The 27,397-nt window shown below is 34.4% G+C and overlaps 1 protein-coding gene across 1 annotated transcript in view; it reads left to right on the forward strand.

Annotated features, from left to right (window-relative positions):
• Positions 1–27,397, forward strand: part of DNAJC1 (DnaJ heat shock protein family (Hsp40) member C1) — a 207,602-nt gene that overhangs the window by 70,969 nt on the left and 109,236 nt on the right. Inside the window, exons 2-6 of the mRNA XM_030837139.2 lie at positions 3,256–3,357; positions 3,853–3,899; positions 10,476–10,641; positions 11,518–11,615; positions 12,593–12,686. Of these exons, the coding sequence (XP_030692999.2) occupies positions 3,256–3,357; positions 3,853–3,899; positions 10,476–10,641; positions 11,518–11,615; positions 12,593–12,686 (507 nt within the window). The remainder of the gene's footprint in view (positions 1–3,255; positions 3,358–3,852; positions 3,900–10,475; positions 10,642–11,517; positions 11,616–12,592; positions 12,687–27,397) is intronic.

Raw genomic sequence — 27,397 nt, forward strand, 5'->3', positions numbered from 1 at the left:
CAGTTCTTGGAGGACAGAAAAGTCCACTTTGCTTACTCTAACACTAGGAACCCACACCAGTAACTCAGATTGGCATCTTCAGGACCCTTACTGCAAATTAGCTACCTTTTGCTTGACTAAGTGTTTGACTGATTGCTGGAATCCTTTGACTAGTTTGAAGAGTTCAGATTAAGTTGATTCTGACAGGTTTTGCCAGGTTATTTGCTGTTTCTCTTTAGTGACAGGCCCTTGGAGTTCCCTACTCTGCCACTTTCATTGATGTCTCATCACATTTTTTTCAATTTTGACAAACATATTATTTTCATAGGTTGTTGTTATGGTTTTTTGAGTTTTTTTAAAATAAAGAATGACCAGGGACTTCCCTGGTGGTCCAGTGGTTAAGACTCTGCACTTCCAATGCAGGGGGCGTAGGTTTGATCCCTGGTCAGGGAACTAAGATCCCACATGCTGTGTGGCACAGCCCCCCACCAAAAAAAAAAACCCCAAAAAGAATGACCATATATCTCTTCTTTACAGAGGTCATCCAAGTATTATGATAATTCATGTCCAGCTTGCCAAAAAACCATATCGCATTTAGAAGGAAAAGAATTCTGGCAGTTGAACCCTGTAGATCTCCTGATGTCAACAGTGTTAAAGATGGCCAGTTCACCCATAGTCCTATCAAAAATTTTTCTCTGAAAGCCAGAGAGATAAAACGTCTAATTTACTGTGTATGTGAGATGAATGTTCTAACATTCAGGTCTCTAGTAGAAATACGATGTAAAATGTGCCGTAAAAGCCAACATATATCAGGATCTTTACCATTAAAACTGCAGTTGACCATATTCCATTGTAGTTATGTGGATGTTTTCCACATAGTTTATCAGCTCAGTAGGATTGTAGCAGTTGTTCTCACTGCCTTCCCAAAAGCTTTAGCCCTTGTGAAGTGGCTCAGATGAAATCTACTAACTGAATCTAAAGAATCAACATAGAGAGCTATGATTCTGATGCAATATTTTCTGGGTTTGAATTCTGTTTTCTTCTATTTGCCAGTAGTATGAACTTGAGCAGATTACTTCTTTTTGCCTCACTTACCTCATCAGTAAAATGGGCCTGCTAACAACTATACTTATCTTATAGCTTTGTTATGGGATAAAATAAGTTAAGATTCATTAAGTAATTAACTAAAATTTAATACATACATAAGCTAGTTTGAGGTGCATCTTGTCTAGAGCATGTCTTTTAGATAGGAAGACCTCTGAGTTTTTCAGTTCTGTCCACTTAGCATGAAACTAATAAGTTCTTTCCACTTATTAGTAAAATAAACCTACTGGGCAGATTCTCAAGAGGAAAATAGGCAGTATTTCTGTGTAGCCTGAGAGGCCCATTTCTAAGTCAGGAGAGAACTGTCTGTATCCACAGCTGGATGCAAAACAAAAACATCAAGTTGGAGAACAGCATCGTATCGTGTGATGGTTTGGGGGACAAGGAGGATGGACCAAGATAGTGGGATATAAAGCTAAAAAGACTGGAAAAGACAGATGATGAAGGTTCTTGGGCATTACTGAAGGGTTTGAAATAGGAGAGCCATCTGGCCACATTCACCCTTACGATATATACTGCGGCAGAAAAGTGGAGGATTGGGGTCAGCTTGCCAAGACTGGAAGGAGGGAAATGTCTTAGGTGACTGTTACGTAAGTCATAGATGTTCCATAATGAGCATGTATTAATTTTGTAACATAAGCAAATACATACACTCTTATTTTGTAAGAAATCTACTTTTGGAATTTCTCTGTGATATAGTCCCAATTTTAAAAAATCTAAAATTAAAGTCCCAATTAGGGAATGAGAATTCATTTGACACTTGACCTCTTTGCTCAACAAAATCTCCATCACAGAGTTTCAGTAAATAATCATCCTTTTCTGCTACATGCTGCCTATCATTTAAGTATAAGGAACACATCAATTCCATTGAGCAAATGAGAATGGAAATTATAACCATATTACCTGCGAAACTTACTCTGCTAATTTTATAGCTCCTTAGCCCTCCACAAGTGAGAAAAATATTCACACCTAAGTTGAAACTTTAAAGTAGAGTGATTGCCTGGAGCAATAAGCCCCAGAAAACTGGTAATGAAAGTATTGGTTTATAAAAGAGAGCTTGACAGACTAATTGTAGTCTCACTTTGCCTCTTTCCACCTCTGTTTCTTTAACAGCTATTTAGTCCCAGGTACACAGACTTTTGTTATGTTTTGTTTTTTTAGTCATTTGAACTTTTTAGTACATCAGTTTTAGGAATTAATTGAACAAATACTCAGCTAAAAAACAAGATAAAATTTAATAAGCAACTTTATCCTCATTTTGCCCCACTATGAATGTTAGTTTTTGCAATAACTTTTAAATTTAGTGGAGATCAAGTTTTATACCCAACTTAACAGTGTGTTATTTGTTATTGTCGTGTATTTTTTACTGGCCATGTAAAATGATGTTCTCTGAGTTTACACGTACACACGGGATTACATAAAATTCAACTTTAATATCCACTTAAACCAAAGTACTTTTCCTCAACTATTGTGACCTTTTAAAATATATTTAAACTATGTTAGTAATACATAAATAGTGGGCAAATTTATTTCTGCAAATCAGACTATGGAAACTGGACAGCATTGAAAATAACCTATAAAGTACTAACAAAAAAAGTTAAGGACAATATACATAACTATTTCTAATTATAATTATTTTGGGTAAATGCAAAGTTAACTGCCTTCAAATAGGCATACTTTTTGACATGTGAAATTGAGATTCCATAGGTTGTTGCTTCATGGTAAATTCAATATAAATAGCAATGAAGCAACCACATATGGTAAGCCTGGGCTTCAGACATTGGCTTTAGGATTCTCAGATAAATAAAGACCTTCCTTGAAGGCACACGGATGTATTAATTTTTAATTTGTTTCTTTTTGATCTCTTAATTACTGAAAAAGATTTATTGGTTAATTTTAGGAAGGCAAGTGTTTGAAAAGTTTTGCCAAATACTGTCTTCTTTAAATGAATGTATGGTAATGAAAAGTTAAGAGGAGAGCCAAATTAGATTGAATAATTGTTCAGTCATGTGGGTCAGGCTAGTTGCATAGCCTGGTTGTTAGACTGATTGCTCAAATTACATTGCCTGGGGTCCTGCACTTGGTTGGCTGTCTTCTCAGATCTTAACAAGGTTCTGGGAATTTCTTTTACTGACAAAGTTTGCTTTGTGTTTTTCCCCTCCCCCCCCCCAGGATGCTTCATCTGCAGACATTAGAAAAGCATATCGTAAGCTTTCACTAACTTTGCATCCAGACAAGAATAAAGATGAAAATGCAGAAACTCAGTTTAGACAAGTAAGTGAAATATGCTGTTATTGTATATGTATTTTTGTGATAATTTATAAATAAATGTTTATGGTAGAAACAGTAACCGACACGTAGAATATTTCCATTTAAAATGAGATTGTAGTTTAGAAATATAATGTATACGTATTTATTCAGTTTTTTACAAAATATGCTTTTACCAACATTTTTTTATATTAGAATCACTAAATTTTGGGGGGGTCATAATTGTCATAATTTTCTTGTCTAAATTACAGTTTTTGCTTTTAAAAATCACATGTTAAGATAATTATTAGTTTTGCGTTTTTCAAAAAGATTTTGGTATCAAGCCTTTTTTAACCTCTTAAGGTGCTACCAAAACCGTAAAATGTTACTTATAATTAAGATTTTATCTGTTCATTGTATATATGAGTGCATGGGGTTTTTGCATGTGAATTATAGTGTGTTCGTCTCCCTAAGTGATTTCCCTTAGTTGAGATTATTTTTAAAGTAATGCTTTTGTTTTAGTTGGTGGCCATTTATGAAGTTTTAAAGGATGATGAACGAAGGCAGAGGTGAGTGTTCATCTGCTTTTGAATTAAGATGTTATACTTTGATGTCTCAGTTTATAAAGGAGAGAATTGTCTCATTAAACATTTTATTATGTTAGTATTTTATTTTCGTTCCTTTCAAGATGTGCATTGTTTTTAAAATGTATGTTTATAGGAGAGTTAATTTCTATTGAAAATATTCACTAGGTTGATTCAGTACTTATAGACTTCAGGATCATGGCTTCATTAGCTAATATTTTTAACGTGAGTATCTATGCTCTGGGAAATAAAATTCTACTTGACTTCAAACAAATACCTATTCATTTTTGATATATCAGTAATTGCTCCTATCTGCGCTTGGGGGGCTTTTCCCCCCCTCTATTTCTTAAATGTTTTGCAATTAGGCGATTAGTGATATTCAAGTTATTACCATTTCTTGGTGTTTCCTCATCCTCAAAATAATAAACCCCATTTGTGAATGAGAGAACAGACTTGTATAAATCTGAAGAAGATAGGAGTAGAAGAAAAATATTTGCTTCTTTCTCCTATTTCTTTTGCCTCCATCCCTTCCCTTCCTCTGCTCCAGTGATTCTGTGTTTAGGGTCGAACGTCAGAGAAGAGGCAGCCACCTCACTTTGAGACTTCTCTGGGCCTCTTTCAGCAGAGTAGTAATGTATTTATACAGTGGTTTATATGCTAGTGACTTAAGAGGAGATTGCAGAGAGACCCCCTTACTCTGCTCTTCCGAATGTGTGGAAGGTAGACACTACTGTGACCGGTTTCAGTTTTTTTTAAGTCAGACCCACGGTAAGAAATACATTTTGCATCATGCCTCAGGACACACACACACACAGACACACACACACAGACACAACTGAAACAAAAATTTGACAAAACACTTATTGTGTGTGAAACAGACTGATGTTTTCTATTCTAGGCTAGTCTAGACCAGTCTTCTTTCTTTTTAAAAACAATGCTGATTGTGGTCCACTAAGTTGGTTTCAGGAGATATTAGTGAGCTACAATCTGTAGTTTGAAAACAGTGCTTTACAGTAAGAGTACCTTTAAAGAAAAAAGTAGGTATTTGAGATTTTAGGCTAACGCCAGCCTAAATATCTGTATCTCTCTATGGAGGCTAATATATCTTAAAGACAATCCAAAAAAGTATGCAGTGTGACCTTCTGAATCTTTCTTCAGATGTATTACCTGGAATTAGTCTGTATCCTACAATGTCAGCTGCCACTCTTGGTTCTCATCTTAACTCTTTAATTTGAATACCTCAGTTTGTCAGATTGCAAAGCAAGGACTCAGTATATTCTCTTGACGAGTTTTTTGCTTTATAATAAGGGGCTGGCATTGGTCCAGATACCATAGCAGACATTCCTCTGGTTTGAGATAATCCATAGTGTTGAAAGAGTCCTACGGGTGTGTTGAAAGCAGTGTTGGTCATTCTGTGCATATTTTCTAGTTGGTTTCTCTCACTGAGCCCCTAGTTTTGTTTCACACATCAAGAACGTGTCTGTAAAGATAGCTTTATTTAGTCTCTCTACATCTTTGGCATCAGATTTTACCTTTTTGTTTGTTGTTATTTTAAAAGTCAGTAAACTTTGTAACAATTTCTTCCAATTACCGAAATTATTTATATCTTTTCAGAACAAATCACTTCTCATGTAAAAATTGTTTCTTCATTAACATAGACTCACCTAACATTTTCTTTTTAGGATTAGTTTCCTTTGCATTTATTGTAGAGTGTTAGTAGAAAAAAATGGATCTGACAGTTACACAAACAGCTGTAGTATTTATACCCCTTGAGGCACAAGTAACTCTTTGGTAACTGGTTTTCCTTGAGGCAAAAGTCTTAGCTAATCAAGCTGAGAATCATTCCTCTAAAGCTTGCGCCTGAGGCCGGGTGACCTATGAGTATTTATACATATAGGAGAAATGCACCTCTACAGACAATTATCTAATGTTTATAATTCCTTTAGAAAAAAAAAAAACCATAGTTTTATCTTCAGAAAGAAGATTGTCTTATACTGATATTTAAAAATGCTCTTTGGTATCACAATTATTTATTATAAATATTCATTAAATAAGTAATGTGTAACCTTCCAGGAATTTGTAATTTGGAAAATTGTCATAGACATTTTTATCTATTTATTTCCCTTACAAATAATTGTATTTTCACTGAAATCAGGTGCATTTAAAAAATTTTGGTAGAAAAGAGAATAGCATTGAAATAGATAAAATAACAAACTGGGTAACCTTTTTTTTTTTTTTTTAAGGAATAGGCAAATTTTATTTTTTTAAACAGCCTTATTTAGGTATAATTTGCATACCATAAAAGTTACCTATTTTAAGTGTACAATTCCATGATTTTTAGTAAAAATACCTATTTTAAGTGTACAATTCCATGATTTTTAGTAAAGTTACAGAGTCGTGCAATCCACAACCAGTGTTAGACCATTTCTGTCACCTCAGAACATTCCCTCAAGTCCATTTGCAGGCATTTCCCATTCTGATCCCAGCCCCAGGCAATCACTGATCTCCTTTATGTGTCTATAAATGTGGTTTTTTCTGGACACTTCATATTAATGAAATCATCTAATATATAGTCTTTTGCATCTGACTTCTTTCTATTATCAAAATGTTTTTGAGGTACATCCATATTGTAGCATATACCAGTAGTTCATTCTTTTTTATTGCTGAATAGTATTCCACGTTCCACTTTTGTTTATCCATTCACCAACTGATAGACATTGAGGTCGTCTCCACTTTTTCGCTATGATGAACAACGCTGCAGTGAATTATCACACGCAAGTCTGTGTGAATGGGTATTTTTCATTTCTCTTGGGTAGATTCGTAGAAGTATAATTGTGAATAAACTTTTAAGCTTTTTTTCCCTCCCAAAGGCATAGACTATAGCATGAAAAAAAGTTTTCCTGGTTCTTGTAAGGGAGATTAATATAGGAGTCTTCTGAACTCCTTAGGTAACTTGCTTATTTTAGGAAATAGCAGCTCAGCTATGTTCTGACATAAAATTCTATCCAAGTGCCCTGAGTGTTAGCTGGAATAAAGTCCTGAGTAGATCCTAATCACTACATATATACACTAGATTGTGCTTTAGTAATATTAGTATATTTACTTTTGTTTAAAATCTATTTTAAATTTTACCAGTATTCTTTTGCTAATCCTCTTGTGCAACTTAAAATTTTTTTGTCTATTTTATGGTACTATATTTGTAAAAGTTCAGTGTATTTTTTTAGTTTACTAAGTAAAGTCACATTTTATATACAAATCCAATGGAAAGTATAGTTTTCTCAGCTTTAATCTATGAAACTTTTACAAATCCATTACCTCCTTATTGTAAATTTGATTACAGGTGTGTTTGAATAAAAATAAACATTAACCTGAGAATAAGAAATCTATCTTAGTACCTTCCCTAATTAGGAGATATTATAAGACACATATTATATACAATATATAAAGTGCTGTGTACCACAATTTTTGGCACATATGTACATTTTATAAAGGAGAATAAGATCAATTAATTTAAGCTTGTTTCCTGTTTATGATCTTTGTACAATTAATTTTTATTCTTAAGTTTCAGTATGTGACCTAAGTAGATGTTGTTACTCTTTTAAGCTAAAAATTCTAACTTTTTACAATGGGAGATTCACAATTCAGGCAAATGCTAGAATTATTTCAATATTCATTTTCATAATATACATGTTTTCTATTTTAATTTCATAGTTACTATTTTATTCTTCAAAGCATGCTAATAATATTTTTAATTTACATACTTTTTTTTCTTCTGGTAATTTAAACATTTTTAGATTTACTTTCCAGTGTTTGTATTAGGCTAAATATATTTGATGAATTGCAGACTATAGAATGGAACTCACATAATTATGTAACCATTATTATGTTCATCATGGGCATTTTAAGAAAATCAAATGATGTAAACATGTATTAGGCCATAGGTAGAATTGATGAATGTTTTCATTTCTAATTAATAGCTCCATATGATTTTTTATATTAGTGATATTTTTATCATAGAAATTTACTTTTGTATTTTCTTGTAATATTCATACATGTGTACATTCTTAATCTGATTTTAACAAATTGTTAAGAGCAGTTTGTATGAGCTTAATTATTTTAACAGTGTTATGTGTTAAATATAGAAAAGGCATAACAGTGATGTTTTAAATTTTATATGTTGTCAACACAACATTTTTTTCTTAAATAACTTATGAATATAATGTCTGTGTATATTTTAAGAAATACCTTTATTTTTTCAGTGTTTCAGGAAAGCAGTGATTTATCTTTTAACAGCATATATTCTAAAAAGTGAACTATAATAGAAGCTATCTTCCCTTAAAATGGCCAGTCGTGTGAGCCATAATGTTCATTGATAGTAAAATCAATAGAGCATTGATTCTAAGCTTAATCCTTGGAGACTGTTGTTTAGAGTGGCAGACGTAGCCTAGTAAATATCTAGTTTTGTTTAATGTGTTCAGTGCATAAGGTTTTGCTATCTTGAATTTAGCTGTGCACTAACAATTTATATGTGGGGTAGAAAATAGTAGCTATTAACAGACACATAGCATTTCAAAGATGATGGTGATAAAATATTTGATACGAGATTCGCAGCTATGAGCTCAGCTGGGTTTTCTTCCAGTACAGTTTAGATCTAAAACAAATTTAACACTTAGCAATGCTCTTAGGGAATTGTCGCCACTTTCTTAGATGTTCTTTATTAATAGCCACACTTTTTACCTGAAGTTATTTCGTGGGAGAGATGAGCTGAAAATAATTATTTTAATATTCTGCCTTTTTTCCTCAACAAATCAGAAGTAGAATGTAGATTCAGAATAAATTCAGGACTTCATTCACTGGACTTCATTCAGATGTTGTAATCTTGCATTATACCACTTGAAACCTTTTTGCCAATCCATTTCTAATCTAAAATGAGTCAGTTTTTACAGAAATAGATTTAAAGATAAATTTTTTGGACAGGAATGATAACTTTTGATGAAATCGTGTTATTATGTCTTGATATTAGTGTTCAAGAATTGCTGTGTAAATATCGAAAAGGAATATTTAACATCAAACTTTGGCCCAGCTACTACACAACTATATTTTAATTAGCAGATTCTTGTATACTACACAATTTGCCTGCCTTTAAGAGTTTAGTACCACTAATGTCCTTTGCTTTGAACATTGGTTATTCTGATCTGCCATTATTATTAATAATCTAAGTTGATCCTAAAAGTCACGTTTTCTAGATAGCCTGATAAAATATATTTTGAATTTATAACCAATATTTTTTGTACTGAAAAAAGAAGTTGCCTGTAATAAATCCTCTGCTTTATTTTTTTAAGCATATCTCCAAGGTATCAATTTAATAACTATCAAAGTAGCTACTGCAGTTGTTGCATTTAAATTGATTTACATGTCAAGACTGGCAGTTTAGCAGCTGCGCTATTATTCCTAGATCGGTCAATTTACTTGAGAAAAACCTACTACTGAGTTCTACTGACCTGCCTGACAATATAGGCCCTATTTCTATTCCTGTAATTAGGCCTGCGACTAACTCAGAATATTTTTAATTAAAATATTTTGGTCAATGTGTTGCACCAAATTAGGCCTTTCAGTGAAGATTTAATTCTGGAAATAGTGTGATTAGAATATTTAATGAGATGTGTTGAACTAAGATTAACAGGTTGTGTGTTTTGAACATTGTTTGTGTGTGACCATTTTGAGTTTTACAATCATAAATGTTATTCCTGATTTTTAACCTTAAAAATATATGCCCCAATAACTGTCTGACGGGTAAATTTAAATTCAGTTGAAATTTCCTTCTAAAGAAAGCAGATTTAAAATGCATCACTAGGAAAGCTGTTATTTGTTATGTTCTTCCCTTTCAGCAAAGCCAAAAAATGAGGAAATTGCCACTTAAATGTTTACAAATAAACAGTTTTATCGAGAAATTGGTTGTTTCCACATCTCCTAATTTGGGAATTTTTTATTCTCTAAAGGAATGTGACCAACATAAAATTAAAAAGTGCTCATTTTATAGGCTCTTTATGTCATTAAGAAGCTTTGATAAAATGATAAATATTTCAACCTTGAACCCTTGTAAAGGGGTGGAAATAAAAGCACTGACTAGAAAATTTATCCTGATTTTGATTCCATTAATATATAATTCATGGTAGCAAATAGAGCTCTTATCTTGATTTTCTCCCATTGAGAGCCTTCCTCTTGTTGCTGACTTTCATGGCGGGGCCCCTCTGCAGCCTGCAGTGGAGAGGTGGACTTTGGCTCCTTCAGCCTAGCTGCCATTACAGGAGTCACATCACTGGGGTTTAAACACACAGGGTCTGGGATCCACAGCAGATCACTGTGTGCCTTTTTGAAGGCTGTCTGTGATTGGATACAATGTTTTGATTTATAGGCCATTGTAATGCTGATAATCTATATAAATGTTATCTCTTCTGGAGAAATTCTTTTCTCTTTCCTCTTTTTACATATAAGTACAAATAAAGTTTTTTGTTTTTATTTTAAACTCCCTATGAAAAACTGTTACATTTGCTGCTGTAGGTATGATGATATTCTGATCAATGGACTTCCAGATTGGCGACAGCCTGTATTCTACTACAGGCGGGTGAGAAAAATGAGCAATGCTGAGCTGGCATTACTTTTGTTCATAATTCTCACAGTGGGTCATTATGCTGTGGTTTGGTCAATCTACCTGGAAAAACAACTGGTAAGTACTGGTAATAAATCAAATGATCTAGCCTCCTTAATTTTATATGGAATTTCAGACGTTTATTTTTTCAACTGATAAAAATTTCAACTTTTCTGTATATGCTCCTTATTCTAATATTTTTTGTACTCAGCATTTAGTATTTGATATGTTTCTATTTCAAGAATCCATGACATAAGAAGAAAATGTTTCTTTTTAAAAATGTGGCATTTGAGTTTGTTACAAAATTTTGTGAAGGCTCAAATATCTAGTTGAAAATTAGAAGGTAGAGCTATGTTTTGTTAATTGTCACCTTCCAGATATACATATTTTTTATGTAAAATGATTTTAGAAATTTTTGTGTCGCAGGCCCTTACATAAAGAATGATTATTTTAAAAGCTTTTAACTCAGTAAAACTTGAAATGAGTATAAGTTTATAATTTCAGAGATCAGTTGGTTAAAAAATATTACATTTTTCTTAGCCTAATATACTACTACATAGTTTATTCTGCTATAGGCTTTTATTTATATGCTAAAGATAAACATATTTATCAGTATTCATGAATTAGCATCTGTTTACTCATTCTTTTTGAAGTGACATTATTAAAGTTGGATGAATGAGAAAAAGTAAGTTGAATGCCTTCTCTTCTTAGAAAACTTTGATTGCTATGGAGATACACATGACTGACAGTGCTGAACTTCATGTGTGTTTAAGGACTGGTTACCATGGCAACAGTTATTGTTAAAGATTGATGATTTTACTTAATCATGTTGGACCCTACATACATTTGCATAAATGTTCTTCTATAATGTTTACCCTTCACAGAAGACTCTTGATAACATTTGAAGAGTACATGTTAATGATAACCTGTAACCATAATTTTTTCCACATTAAGGATGAACTGCTTAGTAGAAAAAAGAGAGAAAAGAAAAAAAAGACAGGCGGCAAGACTGTGGATGTATCAAAACTTGGTGCTTCAGAAAAAAATGAAAGGTGGGAGCATATAAAAACATTTTATAATTCAAAATTGTTTTAAAATATGTCTTTAATGTGATTCAACTTCATATGTATATCCATTTCAGATATGCTAACATTTACATCTGTATTCAGTTTATAAAAGACTAATACTGTGCCATAGTTTATGAAACACATTCTAATCTTAAGCAAAAGTTCTACAGGTTTTTCCCTTTGTAAAGTGTTCATATATATTTACATAATTAAACCCCTGAATTCTTGTTATTTGAAAATTTTATACTGAACTTTAGAAACGAAGTATTACTAGAAGAGTCTATCACTGTAGTGTTTAGCTCAGGAGTGACAGTATGTAGAGAGACAGTGATATGCAGCACACTCAAAGAGATACTACCATTTCTTCTATTGATTCATAGGAAGAAATAAAGGGTTTAAATAGTTCACACAGCAGGGCAGGAACTGGATCAATGTGAGATGGAGATCAGAGACTATTCTGCCTGTCTTCTGTTCTGATGACATCAGTGAGTAATGCTTCAGTGAACTGCAAATGACATTAATTTTTATGTATTGGTTTGTTTATGCTACAGTCTTCATATCTGCTTGTCAGCACTTGGGGACACTCTGATGATGTTTAGTCTTTTACCGCTGAAGTAATCATAAGGTCTAAGAATTCATTTTGCCAAACTGATGAAAAGTCCAGTTAGAAACAGGGCTTTTGTTTCTTTATCTTTATAACTTGATTACAAGTCCCCTTCCCCAAAATCTTAACCTAGATTCTCTTACTTATTATACATAATTGCATTTGTTGTACTAATATATTTTATGATAGAATACTTCAGATTAAGTGATAACTGTCATAAATATTTCATTGAAAAACTTCTTCCTTTGTTGAAATAGCCATTCAAAACAGAATTCATGATTATTATAAAAATATTTTTGTCTGTCAACTTTCTTTCTATATTTTGCTTCTTTATTTTTGCTTTTTGTTTTCCCTTTAGATTACTGGTGAAACCACAATGGCATGATTTGCTCCCCTGCAAGCTGGGAATTTGGTTTTGCCTTACAATAAAAGCATTGCCTCATCTAATCCAGGTAAAATGTACCTCTTTCTTATAATATTAGATGCTTTCACTTTAATTATTCATGAAATAATTTATGCCTGCTATCTGAATGCTGAATATACAGTAGATGCTTCCTAATGCTGATTGAATGAATAGTATAAGTATAAACGTAATTTAGAATAGTTCTAAAATTTATTTAGGTATCTATTCCTATAACTATCTCTTTTTTTTCCCTATAACTATCTCTTACACTGCTTTTATAACACCTTAGAATTCCAAGACACTAAAAAAAAGGAAAAAGCAATACTATCTTTTTTTTTTAACATCTTTATTGGAGTATAATTGCTTTACAATGTTGTGTTAGTTTCTGCTGTATAACAAAGTGAATCAGCTATATGTATACATATATCCCCATATCTCCTCCCTCTTGCATCTCTCACCCTCCCTATCACAGCCCTCTAGGTGGTCACAAAGCATCGAGCTGATCTCCCCGTGGGATGCAGCTGCTTCCCACTAGTTACCTATTTTACATTTCATAGTGTATATATGTCAATGCTACTCTCTCACTTCGTCCCAGCTTACCCTTCCGCCTCCCCGTGTCCTCAAGTCCATTCTATACGTCTGCATGTTTATTCCTGTCCTGTCCCTAGGTTCATCAGAACCTTTTTTTTTTTTTTAGATTCCATATATATGTGTTAGCATATGGTATTTATTTTTCTCTTTCTGACTTACTTCACTCTGTATGAGAGACTCTAGATCCATCCACCTCACTACAAATAACTCAATTTCATTTCTCTTTATGGCTGAGTAATATTCCATTGTATATATGTGTCACATCTTCCTTCTGATAAATTATTTTTTTTTATGGTTTTCAGTTTTATAATTTTTACTTCTTTTTTTTTTTTGCGGTACATGGGCCTCTCACTGTTGTGGCCTCTCCCGTTGCGGAGCACAGGCTCCAGACGCGCAGGCTCAGTGGCCATGGCTCACGGGCCTAGCCGCTCCGTGGCATGTGGTATCTTCCCGGACCGGGGCATGAGCCCGTGTCCCCTGCATCGGCAGGCGGACTCTCAACCACTGCGCCACCAGGGAAGCCCGACTTCATTTTTTTTAACATCTTTATTGGAGTATAATTGCTTTCCAATGGTGTGTTAGTTTCTGCTTTATAACAGAGTGAATCAGCTATACATATACACATATCCTCATATCTCCTCCCTCTTGTGTCTCCCTCCCACCCCCCCATCCCACCCCTCTAGGTGGTCACAAAGCACCGAGCTCATCTCCCTGTGCTACGTGGCTGCAGCAATACTATCTTTAGGACAGATATAAAAGCAATAAAAATTTAAGGCATATCCAGTAAAAAAGAACAAAGCTCAAATAGTTTGTCACCATATTTTAATAGCATTTAAGTACATAGTGTGAAAAAAAAAACACTTTACGTAAGCATTGGTATAATTAAGCAAAAATATATATAGCTTTCCATTTTATTTGCAACTTTAAGAGGAGTCAAGATATTTTGTCTTAAACTGGTAATCAAAGTTTCTGTTGCTAGTCAGTCTTCCTCAAACAATGGGATGTACATATCATATTGATATGGCAATTTCTTATTTTTTTATATTTAGCATACCAACACATATTCTATTATTTCTTTGCTAATTTTAATTGTTGCATCTGGTTAGAAAATTTCCAACACATAAACAGAATATTTGAAAGAATATATAATTGTTTTGGTGTACAAATTTTGAGATTCTTTGAAGTTGTAATTTTGGAGGAAATGTCTCATTTCAGAAAATACAAAGAGCAAGAGAGACAGATAATTTGTTTAATTCTACTCACTTTTTTTCATGAAACAGCTGTTTTTCCTAATTGTTTAAGGAAGTGAATGACTCCAACTTCTGTACTTTATTCCTCTTTTTCCTCTAATAATGAAAATTTTATATTTGAAGGGAAAATGAACTAAAAATTACTAGTGTGTTTCTTTCTAGCCTTTGAGAAATTATTTACCAGTTCTTTTGTCAAAATTGTTTATCTTAGTAGTTATTGCTTACAGAATCATATATTTTGTTAATAGAGACAATTGAAGTATTTTGGTAATTTAAAAGCTTTTGTTTTTAAGTTGTTTATTTTAAGTTTTATGTTGTTTATTTGAACAAAAATCCACAATCCTCATATGCTACGTATGTAAGAGTTAATAAGAGAGAGGGGAAAGTATATTTATCATGCTGGTATATTTATGAGAAGATGTGACAGAAAAATATTTTAGGACATGATTTCTTATATTTTTTAAAGAATGATTATTTTTTGCCGGCTTTAGAATCTGTGCAGTAGGCAAACCAGAATGTAGATGAATTTAAAAGTATAGTCATGAGGCAGTATAGATAAAGTATCACATAAAATGTCAGTCTGAAACACTTCTTTGTAATTTTAATCTAAGTCATTTGAAACAAAGTTTAGTTGGTAAAATTAACATATTTCTTGATTAGCGTGGAGTAATTTGCAAAAACAGAATCAATATATTAAGATGGCTTAGAATTACAAGTTATTATTTTGCCTTATCACAAATTTGTAGAAAGCTTACAAAAATAAGGAATTTTATAAAAACATTTTAGCCTCTTCAGAAACTTTCTTAAACTGTTGAATCAGTTTGAAGTTTAAAGTTTTACTCATGTTCACTAACAAAATAATGTAATATAGTAGACTCTGATACAAACTGTAATAGTGAAAGTATTTTACATTGATAAACATATAGCTTATACTTTCATAAGCATCAATCAGCAAAGCAATACTGAATAGTTGCTATTAAGATTAGATTGTCTGCTTTTTTTTGTCTGCTTTGACCTTTGTATTAATTTATCATTCATAAAATCGTGTAATATGAATACATATGCCTTATCTACAACACTGAAATTTTCATGTGACACTTCTATGAGATCTTCTTAAATAAGGTATTTATGAAATTTAGAGGAAGCCCTTTTTACCCGAAGTAGTCTGTATTAGTAACTGGCACAGTGGTGATAGAAGAGCCCTACTCAATATAAAAAAAATGATACACATGACCTTCAACATTTTCTTGACCACTCTTGTGATACAGGGCCATTGTTTTATTTTTAAGTAGGAGTCCCTTTTCTTGCGTAAACCATACCTATCATCTTGGTTTCTTTAAGGACAGATTTCCAGTTGATTTCTCTAAAGAAGAGTTAAACCATACTCTTGTGAAGCAATGTAGTTGTGTAAGCCTTAGAGATTTGTATGATATCCGTCGCTCAGTCTTTCATCATCGGCTTATTTACATCTAGTTAACAGCATTTTTAGCAACTCTTTCATTGAGCTTTCCAAAGCATCCACTTGGTTTTCATAGAAACAACTGTCATTTTCTACTCAATTTTCATCTTTTTAATATAATATTTAATTGAATCGTATAATTACAATAACATGTATCACTGACACAAATAGGTTTAAGAGCTAATACAACCAGCTCATATAAGCATACAGTTAGTTAAATAGGTATCAGTTAAGGGAGTTTTACTTCCGTGTGTGAATCCCTTGAATTTCATGGAAAGTTCATTAAAACTGAGCTGCAGATATTCTGTGTAAGCAGGCAGCTGTTGGATAAGATGGAGTATCCAAGCTAAAAGTGGGAGATTCAGAGACTTCCAGCAAATGGCCTCACACTAGCAGAACTGGTACCCAAATTTTGTCCTTGTCATATCAACAGCTCTTCATCTTCAACTGTTTTCCTCCCACTCTTCCTCTAAATACCCATTCCTTTATTACACTCCACATGCATATATGGTTGGTTATCTAGTAAGATTTGAAAAAGTGGCAGTTCTGGTTCAGCTTGTGCTCCTGAATTCACTGTTTATTACTTAGTATCTAAGATCCCTAAGAAAATTCCTTGTTCCCTACTTATTTTACCTAAATTCTTTTCTATCCCTCTCCCCAAAAAATTACAGATGAGAATAGTTATATCATAGTTATTTGATGTATAAAACTTCTTCTGGTTATATTTTTAGAAAAACAGTTTAGCAGGTTCAATAAAAATTTATTAAACACAATATCAGAACAAGAGGCTATAGAGATGAATATGCTTTCTTGGACCTTACAGTCAGGTAGAGGTTATATCACATGAATTAAAATAATTGGGACACAATATGGTATGTAAGCTTCATATATGTAGTATAAACAATGACTTCTGTAGATGTTCAGAGAAGTAAGATTGTCTCTATTTAGGATAACCAAGGAAAACTGAAAAGAGGAGCCACTTGAATTGAGTCTTGAAAGATGAATAGACACTTGACAGTGAAGTACCCACTCTGTGTACTAGTTTGTGTACAAAAATAATTTGATAGATACAGTAACTCCCATATAATCATATGTGTTAGGACTGGAAGAAACCTGAGGAAAACATTGTACAACTGCTTTTTAAAAAAAAAGAAAATTCCACATAGCCCATTGCTATCATCTAAGACTATATCCCAGGTCTCCAGACTCTGAATATAGCCATTTAGGAATTTATACCCTAATAGATAAATCTCACAAATCTATTAAAGGACATTGAGACAGAAGAGTGTTTCCATCGCACATGTCTGTCAAAGATATGTATACATTGTTAGGAATGGGAAAGTTAAAGTACATAGTGGGCAGAAAATACTCAAAGTGGTTCTGTGATCAAGCAGGGCAGAGGTAGAAGTATTTCTTTGATAGCTCCCCTTGCTTTTTGAGAAGGTCTTTATTACCTCCAGCACTGGGTTTTGTTCCTTTCCTTTGTTCTGAAAAATATATTGAAAGAATTATAAGATTTGGTAGATTAGAAGAATGAGGCCAGTAACTGAAAACGATTATACTTGATATGTGTAAAATATTCGATGTTAAGTTAATAACAAACATTTCCTAGATTGGAAAATATTGAAGGGAAAGATGCATGGATATTACTCTATTTAGCAAAGTGTATATCCCTGTATCATTCATGTACCCACATAGGCAGAGAAGAAAAAAGTCAAATGAGAAGCCATAGAAGAAGAATGTGGAGAGTGTTTTTAAATTGATGTGTCCATAGAGAGATGAGAGAACTTTAGAGAGGAGTAAAATGCATGACCGTGTGCAGAGAAGCTTGGGAAACTTGAGAAGAATGTGTTTAGACAGCGAAAACGGTAGGTGGAATGATCAACCGAAGACATGGAATGTGAATTAGAATATAACAAGGAACTTGGCCTATATCAGGAGAGGCATAGTGTGCTTTGAGGCTAGAATTTAATTTTAACATTAAAAGTATAGCCCTAAAAAAAAAAAAAAAAAGTATAGCCCTAGTGACACTTTCATATCTTACCAGTGTTTCTTTTTTCACGATAGTTTGAAGGGAGTACACAATCTCTTGGAATCTGACTAATCCAGTCTTCTGTGTTGACTATATTCAGCCTATAACCCCAAGAAATTTTTCTAACCTCCAAAATGCCCTTCTTGGATATTTTTTAATTGACCATATATGTTCTGAAATATATTCATAGCCATGAGGGTAGCAAACAACTGATGAAATATAACCAATGCTATGTGCATGTTTTCATTTTAACTCTTATAACTTAGTTTATTTTTGTCACTGCCTGTTTGTGTTGGAGCTTCATTTATTTAGGCCCATGATAATTTAGGTCATTAACACCACCGATTTCTCATACAAAGTCAGTAAGTACCAAATATCCCAAGTGATTACCAACCTAAATCATAGTTCATAGTTCTCTACATTTTCTGAGATGAAAGAGGTCTTCAGTATTCAGAATTTATTTGCTCGATAGTTTGTTTGATTTTCTGGGAACTCACCATTTAAATTTCTCTCTACCTGCTGTGTTACATTTCTCAGTAACGCAATTTATAAAATGTATAACTCCTTTAGGTGTGCATGGCCTAAGGTTGTTAATTTCTCTCATTGTTAAGTCCCAGTCCCATCTTTTCTCACTACCAAGCTGATCTAATATGAACACAGTTAGACTAGAAATTATTGTAGGAAATTTCCAGCATGTATATCTCCACCCTATCAGGATTTATAGGTTGCTGAGGAGCAGTGGCTGAGAAAATAATCTTTTCTGTAGTGCTATGATTTTTACCTTAAAAAAATTAAAATAAAGCTTGCCTAAGAGCGTAAACGGAATACTGTACTTTATACAACTATTTATAAATGGAGGCATCCTCCCTCCCAAGAAGCTTCTTCCATGGAAACTACAACTGTGGACAAGCCTGGAGGTCACCCTCTCTACAGTCAGGGCCCTTCATTTCTAGCCCCTTTGCTTCTGCTTGCTGGGACAGAAACCAAATAAACAAAACATTCACAGCTAATTAGCAGGGAGAAAAGCTTCTAAAAGGCTAGGAGGCATTTGTAGCAAGCTCAGTTGCCTGCCCTTCTACTCAGAGTTAAACACAGATTTTCCAAGGGATGAGAAAGCTTACTTTCAGTACTCCCATAACTCTTTGGAAAATTTTGCATACAAACATACTTTACATAGGGAATACGTAAACAAATAAAAAAGGTTGGGAAAAACTCGTCTGAATTTTTATAAGGCTGAAACTCTGCTGCTACAGAAGGACAAAGGGATACAGGAAAACTGGAAAGACCTCACAACATAACAAAGATTCCATTCCTTCTACCCTCTGAAAGGAGGCCATAAGATGCAATTATTCAGAGGTCCAAAGGCAGAATATAGAGGTTTGTAGAAAAGATTTTAAAATCACAAAATGTTAGGTAGGATGTTAGAGATGCATAGTCTCATCAATTCCATATTTTGTAGATGAAAAATAAGTTTAAGACTCAGACTGGTGAGACAATTTGCCTAAAGTGACACTACTAGTCAATGGTAGAAATGAAACTTAAAGCAGACGAAAATAGATTTAAAATATAAGAAATATAAAAGCCAAGAAAGAATAAATTTTTTCAACAGCTGGATAACAAGCTAGATATGTTATGGTGAGTGAATAAGCTGTCTGATCTTACATTCTCTATATGAATATTGAGGCAGACTGTAATTGTTATAAAAGTTGTAGAAGGATTCTTGTATTGAGCTGGGGCTGAATAGATGACTTCTGTGGTGTCTTCTGTCTCTTAGCACAAATGGAAAAAGTTGCTTTGGGCCTTCCCAAAGCCCAATACTGCCTGAATACTACTGACTCAGGCAGAGGAAAGCTGAGCTTGATTTCTGCTTTATTTTTATTACTTCTTGTAAATTTAGTGTTATCATCATTCTGTACAAGAAAATTTACTCTTATTCAGAGTATGAAATTTATAAGTTTTCCTGTATTCTTCATTGTAATTTTATACATTATATGTAATTACACATTAGATCTAATTCTGAGATTATAAGTCAGTTGGAGAACAAAATTTGATATAGAGAAATTGAACTTATGGGCAGATTTTCAGAAGTGCACTTAACGATATTCTCCTGTGTTGATGGTTATATGTAAGCTTCAAACAAGAGATTTGTGCTGTCACACAGTCAGAGAGAAATGTTCCCTATTCCCATTAGGACAGGTGGTACTATTTCCCTGCTTGTACAAATCTAAATTCCTTTCTTTCCTAAGATTTTTTTTGGATTGTTTAATATTTTAAGGTTCATATGGAGAAGTAAAAGAAAACCAAAACATGACGAGCAGTGCCAGCACAGCATGTTATCTTTATCACTTAGATAAACTATGTCGATAGAGTTAAAAAGAAAGATTTATAAGGGATGACTTCCATCTTGTAGCTAACTAACCTTGGGAATACTACATCTTCAAGGCTTAGCTAAATTGTCATCATCATTATGAAACCTTTCTTGATGCGGCCAACTGAAAATTTCCCATTGTATATTCTCTGTACTAACTTAGTAGCACTTACTATTTGTATTAATCAGAATAGACTATGGTGCAGATCACCCTGAAATTTCAGTGACTTAAAATTTTTTTCCAGTGTATGCGACTTATCTATCACTGGTTGGTGGGAAAAGGGACATTCTGCTCTAACTAGCAGCTCTAATTTAGGGACCCAGAATAATGACGTCTTCACCATCTTCTAGCTGTTCGCATCTGGAGCATGTGGCTTCCTTGCTCCCTGTGGCAAGAGTAGAGAGCTGGAGGACTGCACAAGTTTTTTGATGTTGGGTTTGAAATGACACATGATATTTCTAACCGCAGCCCATCCAGAACTAGTCCCATAACCCCACCTAATTTCAAGAGAATAAGAGAATGTGGGGAAACAAATAGAATGTTGGGAGAGCACCACTCTCTCTTTCAATAATTCATTCAGCAAATTTTTTTTTACTCTATTTTTAATTAGTTTTTATCAGAGTATGGTTGCTTTACAAAGCAAATATTTACTGAGTGCTTACTATGTGCTAAGTATTCTTTTAGGCTCTGGAAATACAAAAAATTTTCTAAAAAAGACCAAAATTCCTGTTCTCATGTAGTTTATATTCCTTATTTTGGTTGATATTCATAGATATTTTTACATATGCTTTAAGGGCAACTGCTTGTCTTATCATATAACCCCCATATATCCTAACAAAGTACAACACATATAATAGTGGTTCAGTAAGTAAGTATAAATAAATATTACTTTTTAAAGACCTTCTTGTGCAGGAGCCCATGCTCTACAATTAGATAAAGAACCACTCATAATATATAAATTCTTTAAGTCATAGTTCTATAATGTAAAATCAGTCCTCTGCTTGGTGTCTATGCAGACAAGCTTTGAGCCCTCCAAGAAATTTTAAGTATTAAGAGAATTGATTCTAGAGTAAAAGCTTTTCCTCATGTTCCATCCATAAGGATTATATAATGCTCCTCGAAGATAAGAACTCTATGTTTGGAACAGTGTAAACTCTGTAGTTTTAAGACAGTATTATGCAGCTAAACCTAGGCAGTCCAGAGTCCTGATTGATTAAGCATTCATTCACTCATTAAATACTTATTAAGCATCTATTATGTGCCAGGCAGTGTCTCCAAAGATGGATGAGAAGTTTATCCACAAGAAATTTATCCTTTCCTGTGTAGGTAAACTGGGGCTTATTCTGGGCTCAAAATGAGACTTTGTGTTTATTTTCCCTACTTAACAATGGTATTCACATGAATTAGCTTCTCTTGAAGAATGGGGTGGGGGGGGAGGTTGCAAACAACTGCTCTTATTCAACCTCTTTTGAATACATGACAGCCCAACCCCCAATCCCTACCCCCCACCCCTGTCACTAGCCTGGTCTTTTCTTGAATATTACCTGCAAAGCCAGTCTGTTTCATTTTCGGGTGATTATAATTATCAGCAAGCTCTTTTTTTGTATTTATCCAAAATCAAAACTTATCCCTAATCTTCTCATTTCCATTCCCTTTTAAATACAGTTTCAAGCCCAGATTCACAGACACAGAAGACAAACTTACGGTTACCAAAGGGGAAAGGGAGGAGGGGAGGGATAAATTAGGAGTATGAGGTTAACAGATATAAACTACTATACATAAAGTAGATATGCAACAAGGATTTACTGTATAGCACAGGGAACTATATTCAATATTGTATAATTACCTATAATAGAAAGTAATCTGAGTGTATGTATATGTATATAGTTTCAAGGCCCCTCACCATTTGATCACTTTCCTTTTAAAGTCTTCCAGTTTGTCAGTGCATCTTAAAGTATGGGACACCAAACTCTACAGAAGGATGGTTGGAACAAAGAGTTTGTTGAGTACAGTAGAATTATTTGAGATCGTAGGTTTATTAAAGAAGTAATGCTTCCTAGAGTGGACATATTGTAATTATAATTTGCAAGTACAAACAAGATATGAAGGAAAGAAAAAGCATGAGGAACATTTAAATAATTGCTTAGAAATGGGGCAAAAGGGAGATAGGATTCTTTGCCTAGAACAAACAGTGAGTGAGACAAGGGAATGTGTTAAAACTCTTGGAATTAGATGGAGTAGATTAAGGTGATTGGGTGCATTGCAGTCCTCAGATAAGTGTGGTTTTGAATCTAATGCATATTTCCAAAAGGAATTTTTAGTGGAATTCTGTGCTGCAGCAGAAGGAAGAAACATTTGCAGAGAAATGTTCAGATTTGTTAGAACCACTAGGAAGGGATTGTCCAGCAAAAGGTTTTTGCACTGAGCTGAAGAAGGTTCAGGTAAAGAGAAGTCGTGTAAGTGAGAAGATGCAGGATTCTGCAGGAGTTTTGGTTTACTATGAAGCAGAAAAACTCACCCTGTCTTTGTGGTGGAGAATAAGGTTCTTGGCAAAATGATGAAGTAATAATAAAAATAGGTACCATATATAAGGCCTAACTGTGTGCAAGATGTTATTCTAAGTGTTTCCCATATATTAACACATTTAATCTTTCCAACAACCTTATGAGTTAGGTACTTGTATTATCCCCGTTTGATGGGTGAGAAAATTCGCCCATAGGAAAGTGAAGTAATGCTGAATGTCACATGGCTAGTGAGATGGCAAAGCCGAGATCTTAATCCAGGCAGCTTGACTCTAAAATCTGCCCTCTTCATCACTATATTCTATCTCATTCTATTATACTATGGTGTTTGATTTCAACTCGTCATCTTTCACACCTCATAAATAACTTATCTGTGCCCTTCTTACATGGTGCAACCCTTCCTACTTCCCTAAGGAGGCAATGCCTTCCTGACCATTTCCCTACTATTAACAATTACTCTCTGGAAAGAAGCTAATAAGCCATTCATTCCTTCATACTGAGGAACGAATGACTGGTATGGTTTAATATAAAATAAGACTTTTCCAGGGTTGAGATTTTGGGGGTGCAGGGAGTGTTAAGGGACCATAAATTCTTAACCAAAACTCTGTTGAAATTTAAAGTAAATACGGGTAACCAAGAGATCACTGAAGAAATCAAAGAGGAAATCAAAAAATACCTAGAAACAAATGACAATGGGGACACAACGACCCAAAACCTATGGGATGCAGCAAAAGCAGTTCTAAGAGGGAAGTTTATAGCAATACAGTCCTACCTTAAGAAACAAGAAACATCTCAAATAAACAACCTAACCTAACACCTAAAGCAATTAGAGAAAGAAGAACAAAAAAAACCCAAAGTTAGCAGAAGGAAAGAAATCATAAAGATCAGATCAGAAATAAAAAGAAAAAAAGGAAATGATAGCAAAGATCAATAAAACTAAAAGCTTCTTTGAGAAGGTAAACAAAATTGAGAAACCATTAGTCAGACTCATCAAGAAAAAAAGGGAGAAGACTCAAATCAACAGAATTAGAAATGAAAAAGGAGAAGTAACAACTGACACTGCAGAAATACAAAGGATCATGAGAGATTACTACAAGCAACTATATGCCAATAAAATGGACAACCTGGAAGAAATGGACAAATTCTTAGAAATGCACAACTTTCCGTGACTGAACCAGGAAAAAATAGAAAATATGAACAGACCAATCACAAGCACTGAAATTGAAACTGTGATTAAAAGTCTTCCAAAAAACAAAAGCCCAGGACCAGATGACTTCACAGGCAAATTCTATCAAACATTTAGAGAAGAGCTAACACCTATCCTTCTCAAACTCTTCCTAAATATAGCAGAGGGAGGAACACTCCCAAACTCATTCTACAAGGCCACCATCACCCTGATACCAAAACCAGACAAGATGTCACAAAGAAAACTACATGCCAATATCACTGATGAACTTAGATGCAAAAATCCTCAACAGAATACTAGCAAACAGAATCCAGCACCACATTAAAAGGATCATACACCATGATAAAGTGGGGTTTATCCCAGGAATGCAAGGATTCTTCAATATACGCAAATCAATCAGTGTGATACACCATATTAACAAATTGAAGGAGGAAAACCATATGATCATCTCAATAGATGCAGAAAAAGCTTTTGACAAAATTCAACACCCATTTATGATAAAAACCCTCCAGAAAGTAGGCATAGAGGGAACTTTCCTCAACATAATAAAGGCCATATATGACAAACCCACAGCCAACATCATGCTCAATGGTGAAAACCTGAAACCATTTCCTCCAAGATCAGGAACAAGACAAAGTTGTGCACTCTCACCACTATTATTAGCCACAGCAATCAGAGAAGAAAAAGAAATAAAAGGAATCCAAATCGGAAAAGAAATAAAGCTGTTACTGTTTGCAGATGACATGATACTATACATAGAGAATCCTAAATATGCTACCAGAAAACTACTAGAGCTAATAAATGAATTTGGTAAAGTAGCAGGATACAAAATTAATGCACAGAAATCTCTCACATTCCTATACACTAATGGTGAAAAATCTGAAAATGAAATTAAGAAAACACTCCCATTTACCATTGCAACAAAAAGAATAAAATACCTAGGAATAAACCTACCTAAGGAGACAAAAGACCTGTATGCAGAAAACTATAAGACACTGATGAAAGAAATTAAAGATGATACAAGTAGGTGCAGAGATATACCATGTTCTTGGATTGAAAGAGTCAACATTGTGAAAATGACTCTACTACCCAAAGCAATCTACAGATTCAATGCAATCCCTATCAAACTACCACTGGCATTTTTCACAGAACTAGAACAAAGAATTTCACAATTTGTATGGAAACACAAAAGACCCCAAATAGCCAAAGCAAACTTGAGAAAGAAAAACAGATATGGAGGAATCAGGCTTCCAGACTTCACACTATACTACAAATCTACAGTAATCAAGACAGTATGGTACTAGCACAAAGACAGAAATATAGATCAGTGGAACAGAATAGAAAGCCCAGAGATACACCCACGCACATATGGTCACCTTATCTTTGATAAAGGAGGCAAGAATATACAATGGAGAAAAGACAGCCTCTTCAGTAAGTGGTGCTGGGAAAACTGGACAGCTACATGTAAAAATATGAAATTAGAACACTCCCTAACACCATACACAAAAATATACTCTAAATGGATTAAAGACCTAAATGTAAGGCCAGACACTGTCAAACTCTTAGAGGAAAACATAGGCAGAACACTTTATGACATAAATCACAGCAAGATCCTTTTTGACCGAGCTCCTAGAGAGATGGAAATAAAGCCAAAAATAAACAAATAGGACCTAATGAAACTTAAAAGCTTTTGCACAGCAAAGGAAACCATAAACAGGAAGAAAAGACAACCCTCAAAATGGGAGAAAATATTTGCAAATGAAGCAACTGACAAAGGATTAATCTCCAAAATTTACAAGCAGCTCATGCAGCTCAATTTCAAAAAAACAAACAGCCCAGTCCAAAAATGGGCAGAAGACCTAAATAGACATTTCTCCAAAGAAGATATACAGACTGCCAACGAACACATGAAAGGATGCTCAACATCACTAATCATTAGAGAAATGCAAATCAAAACTACAATGCTATATCACCTCACACTAGTCAGAATGGCCATCATCAAAACGTCTGCAGACAATAAATGCTGGAGAGGGTGTGGAGAAAAGGGAACCCTTTTGCACTGTTGGTGGGAATGTAAATTGATACAGCCACTATGGAGAACAGTATGGAGGTTCCTTAAAAAACTACAAATAGAACTACCATATGACCCAGCAATCCCACTACTGGGCATATACCCTGAGAAAACCATAACTCAAAAAGAGTCATGTACCACAATGTTCATTGCAGCTCTATTTACAATAGCCCGGAGGTGGAAACAACCTAAGTGTCCATCATCGGATGAATGGATAAAGTAGATGTGGCACATATATACAATGGAATATTACTCAGCCATAAAAAGAAACAAAATTGAGTTATTTGTAGTGAGGTGGATGGACCTAGAGTCTGTCATACAGAGTGAAGTAAGTCAGAAAGAGAAAAACAAATACCATATGCTAACACATATATATGGAATCTTAAAAAAAAAAATGTTCATGAAGAACCTAGGGGCAAGACGGGAATAAGGACACAGACCTACTAGAGAATGGACTTGAGGACACGGGGAGGGGGACGGGTAAGTGTATACAGGGACATATATACACTACCAAAGGTAAAATAGATAGCTAATGGGAAGCAGTAGCATAGCATAGGGAGATCAGCTCAGTGCTTTGTGACCAGCTAGAAGGGTGGGATAAGGAGCGCAAAAGGGAGGGAGATGCAAGAGGGAAGAGATATGGGGATATAAAGCAGAAACTAACACACCATTGTAAAGCAGTTATACTCCAATAACAATGTTAAGAAAAAAAAGAAAAAACAAAATAAAGTAAATATGGGGACTTCCTTGGTGGTCCAGTGGCTAAGACTCTGCACTCCCAATGTAAGGGGCCCTGGTTCGATCCCTGGTCAGGAGACTAGATCCCGCATGCCTCAACTAAGAGTTTGCGTGCTGCAACTAAAGATCCCACATGCCGCAACTAAGAAAATAATAATTAAAAAAATAAAGTAAATATGGGCATGGGAGGATAAGTCAGATGTATGACCTCTGTGCCCTTCAAATTATGCTGTTATTTAGCTGGCCCAGGGCTTGTAGAAATCCTTCTATGGGCTTCCCTGGTGGCGCAATGATTGAGAATCCGCCTGCTGATGCAGGGGACACGGGTTCGTGCCCCGGTCCAGGAAGATCCCACATGCTGCGGAGCGACTAAGCTTGTGAGCCATGGCCACTGAGCCTGCGCATCCGGAGCCTGTGCTCCGCAACGGGAGAGGCCACAACAGTGAGAGGCCCGCATACCACCAAAAAAAAAAAAAAAAAAAATCCTTCTAGAAGAAGTGAGGTAGGAACCTAAAAGTGGGAATGGAAGGAATAAGAGGTAT

The sequence above is a fragment of the Globicephala melas genome, chromosome 2 (assembly GCF_963455315.2).
Source record: "Globicephala melas chromosome 2, mGloMel1.2, whole genome shotgun sequence".
Taxonomy (NCBI): Eukaryota; Metazoa; Chordata; class Mammalia; order Artiodactyla; family Delphinidae; genus Globicephala; species Globicephala melas.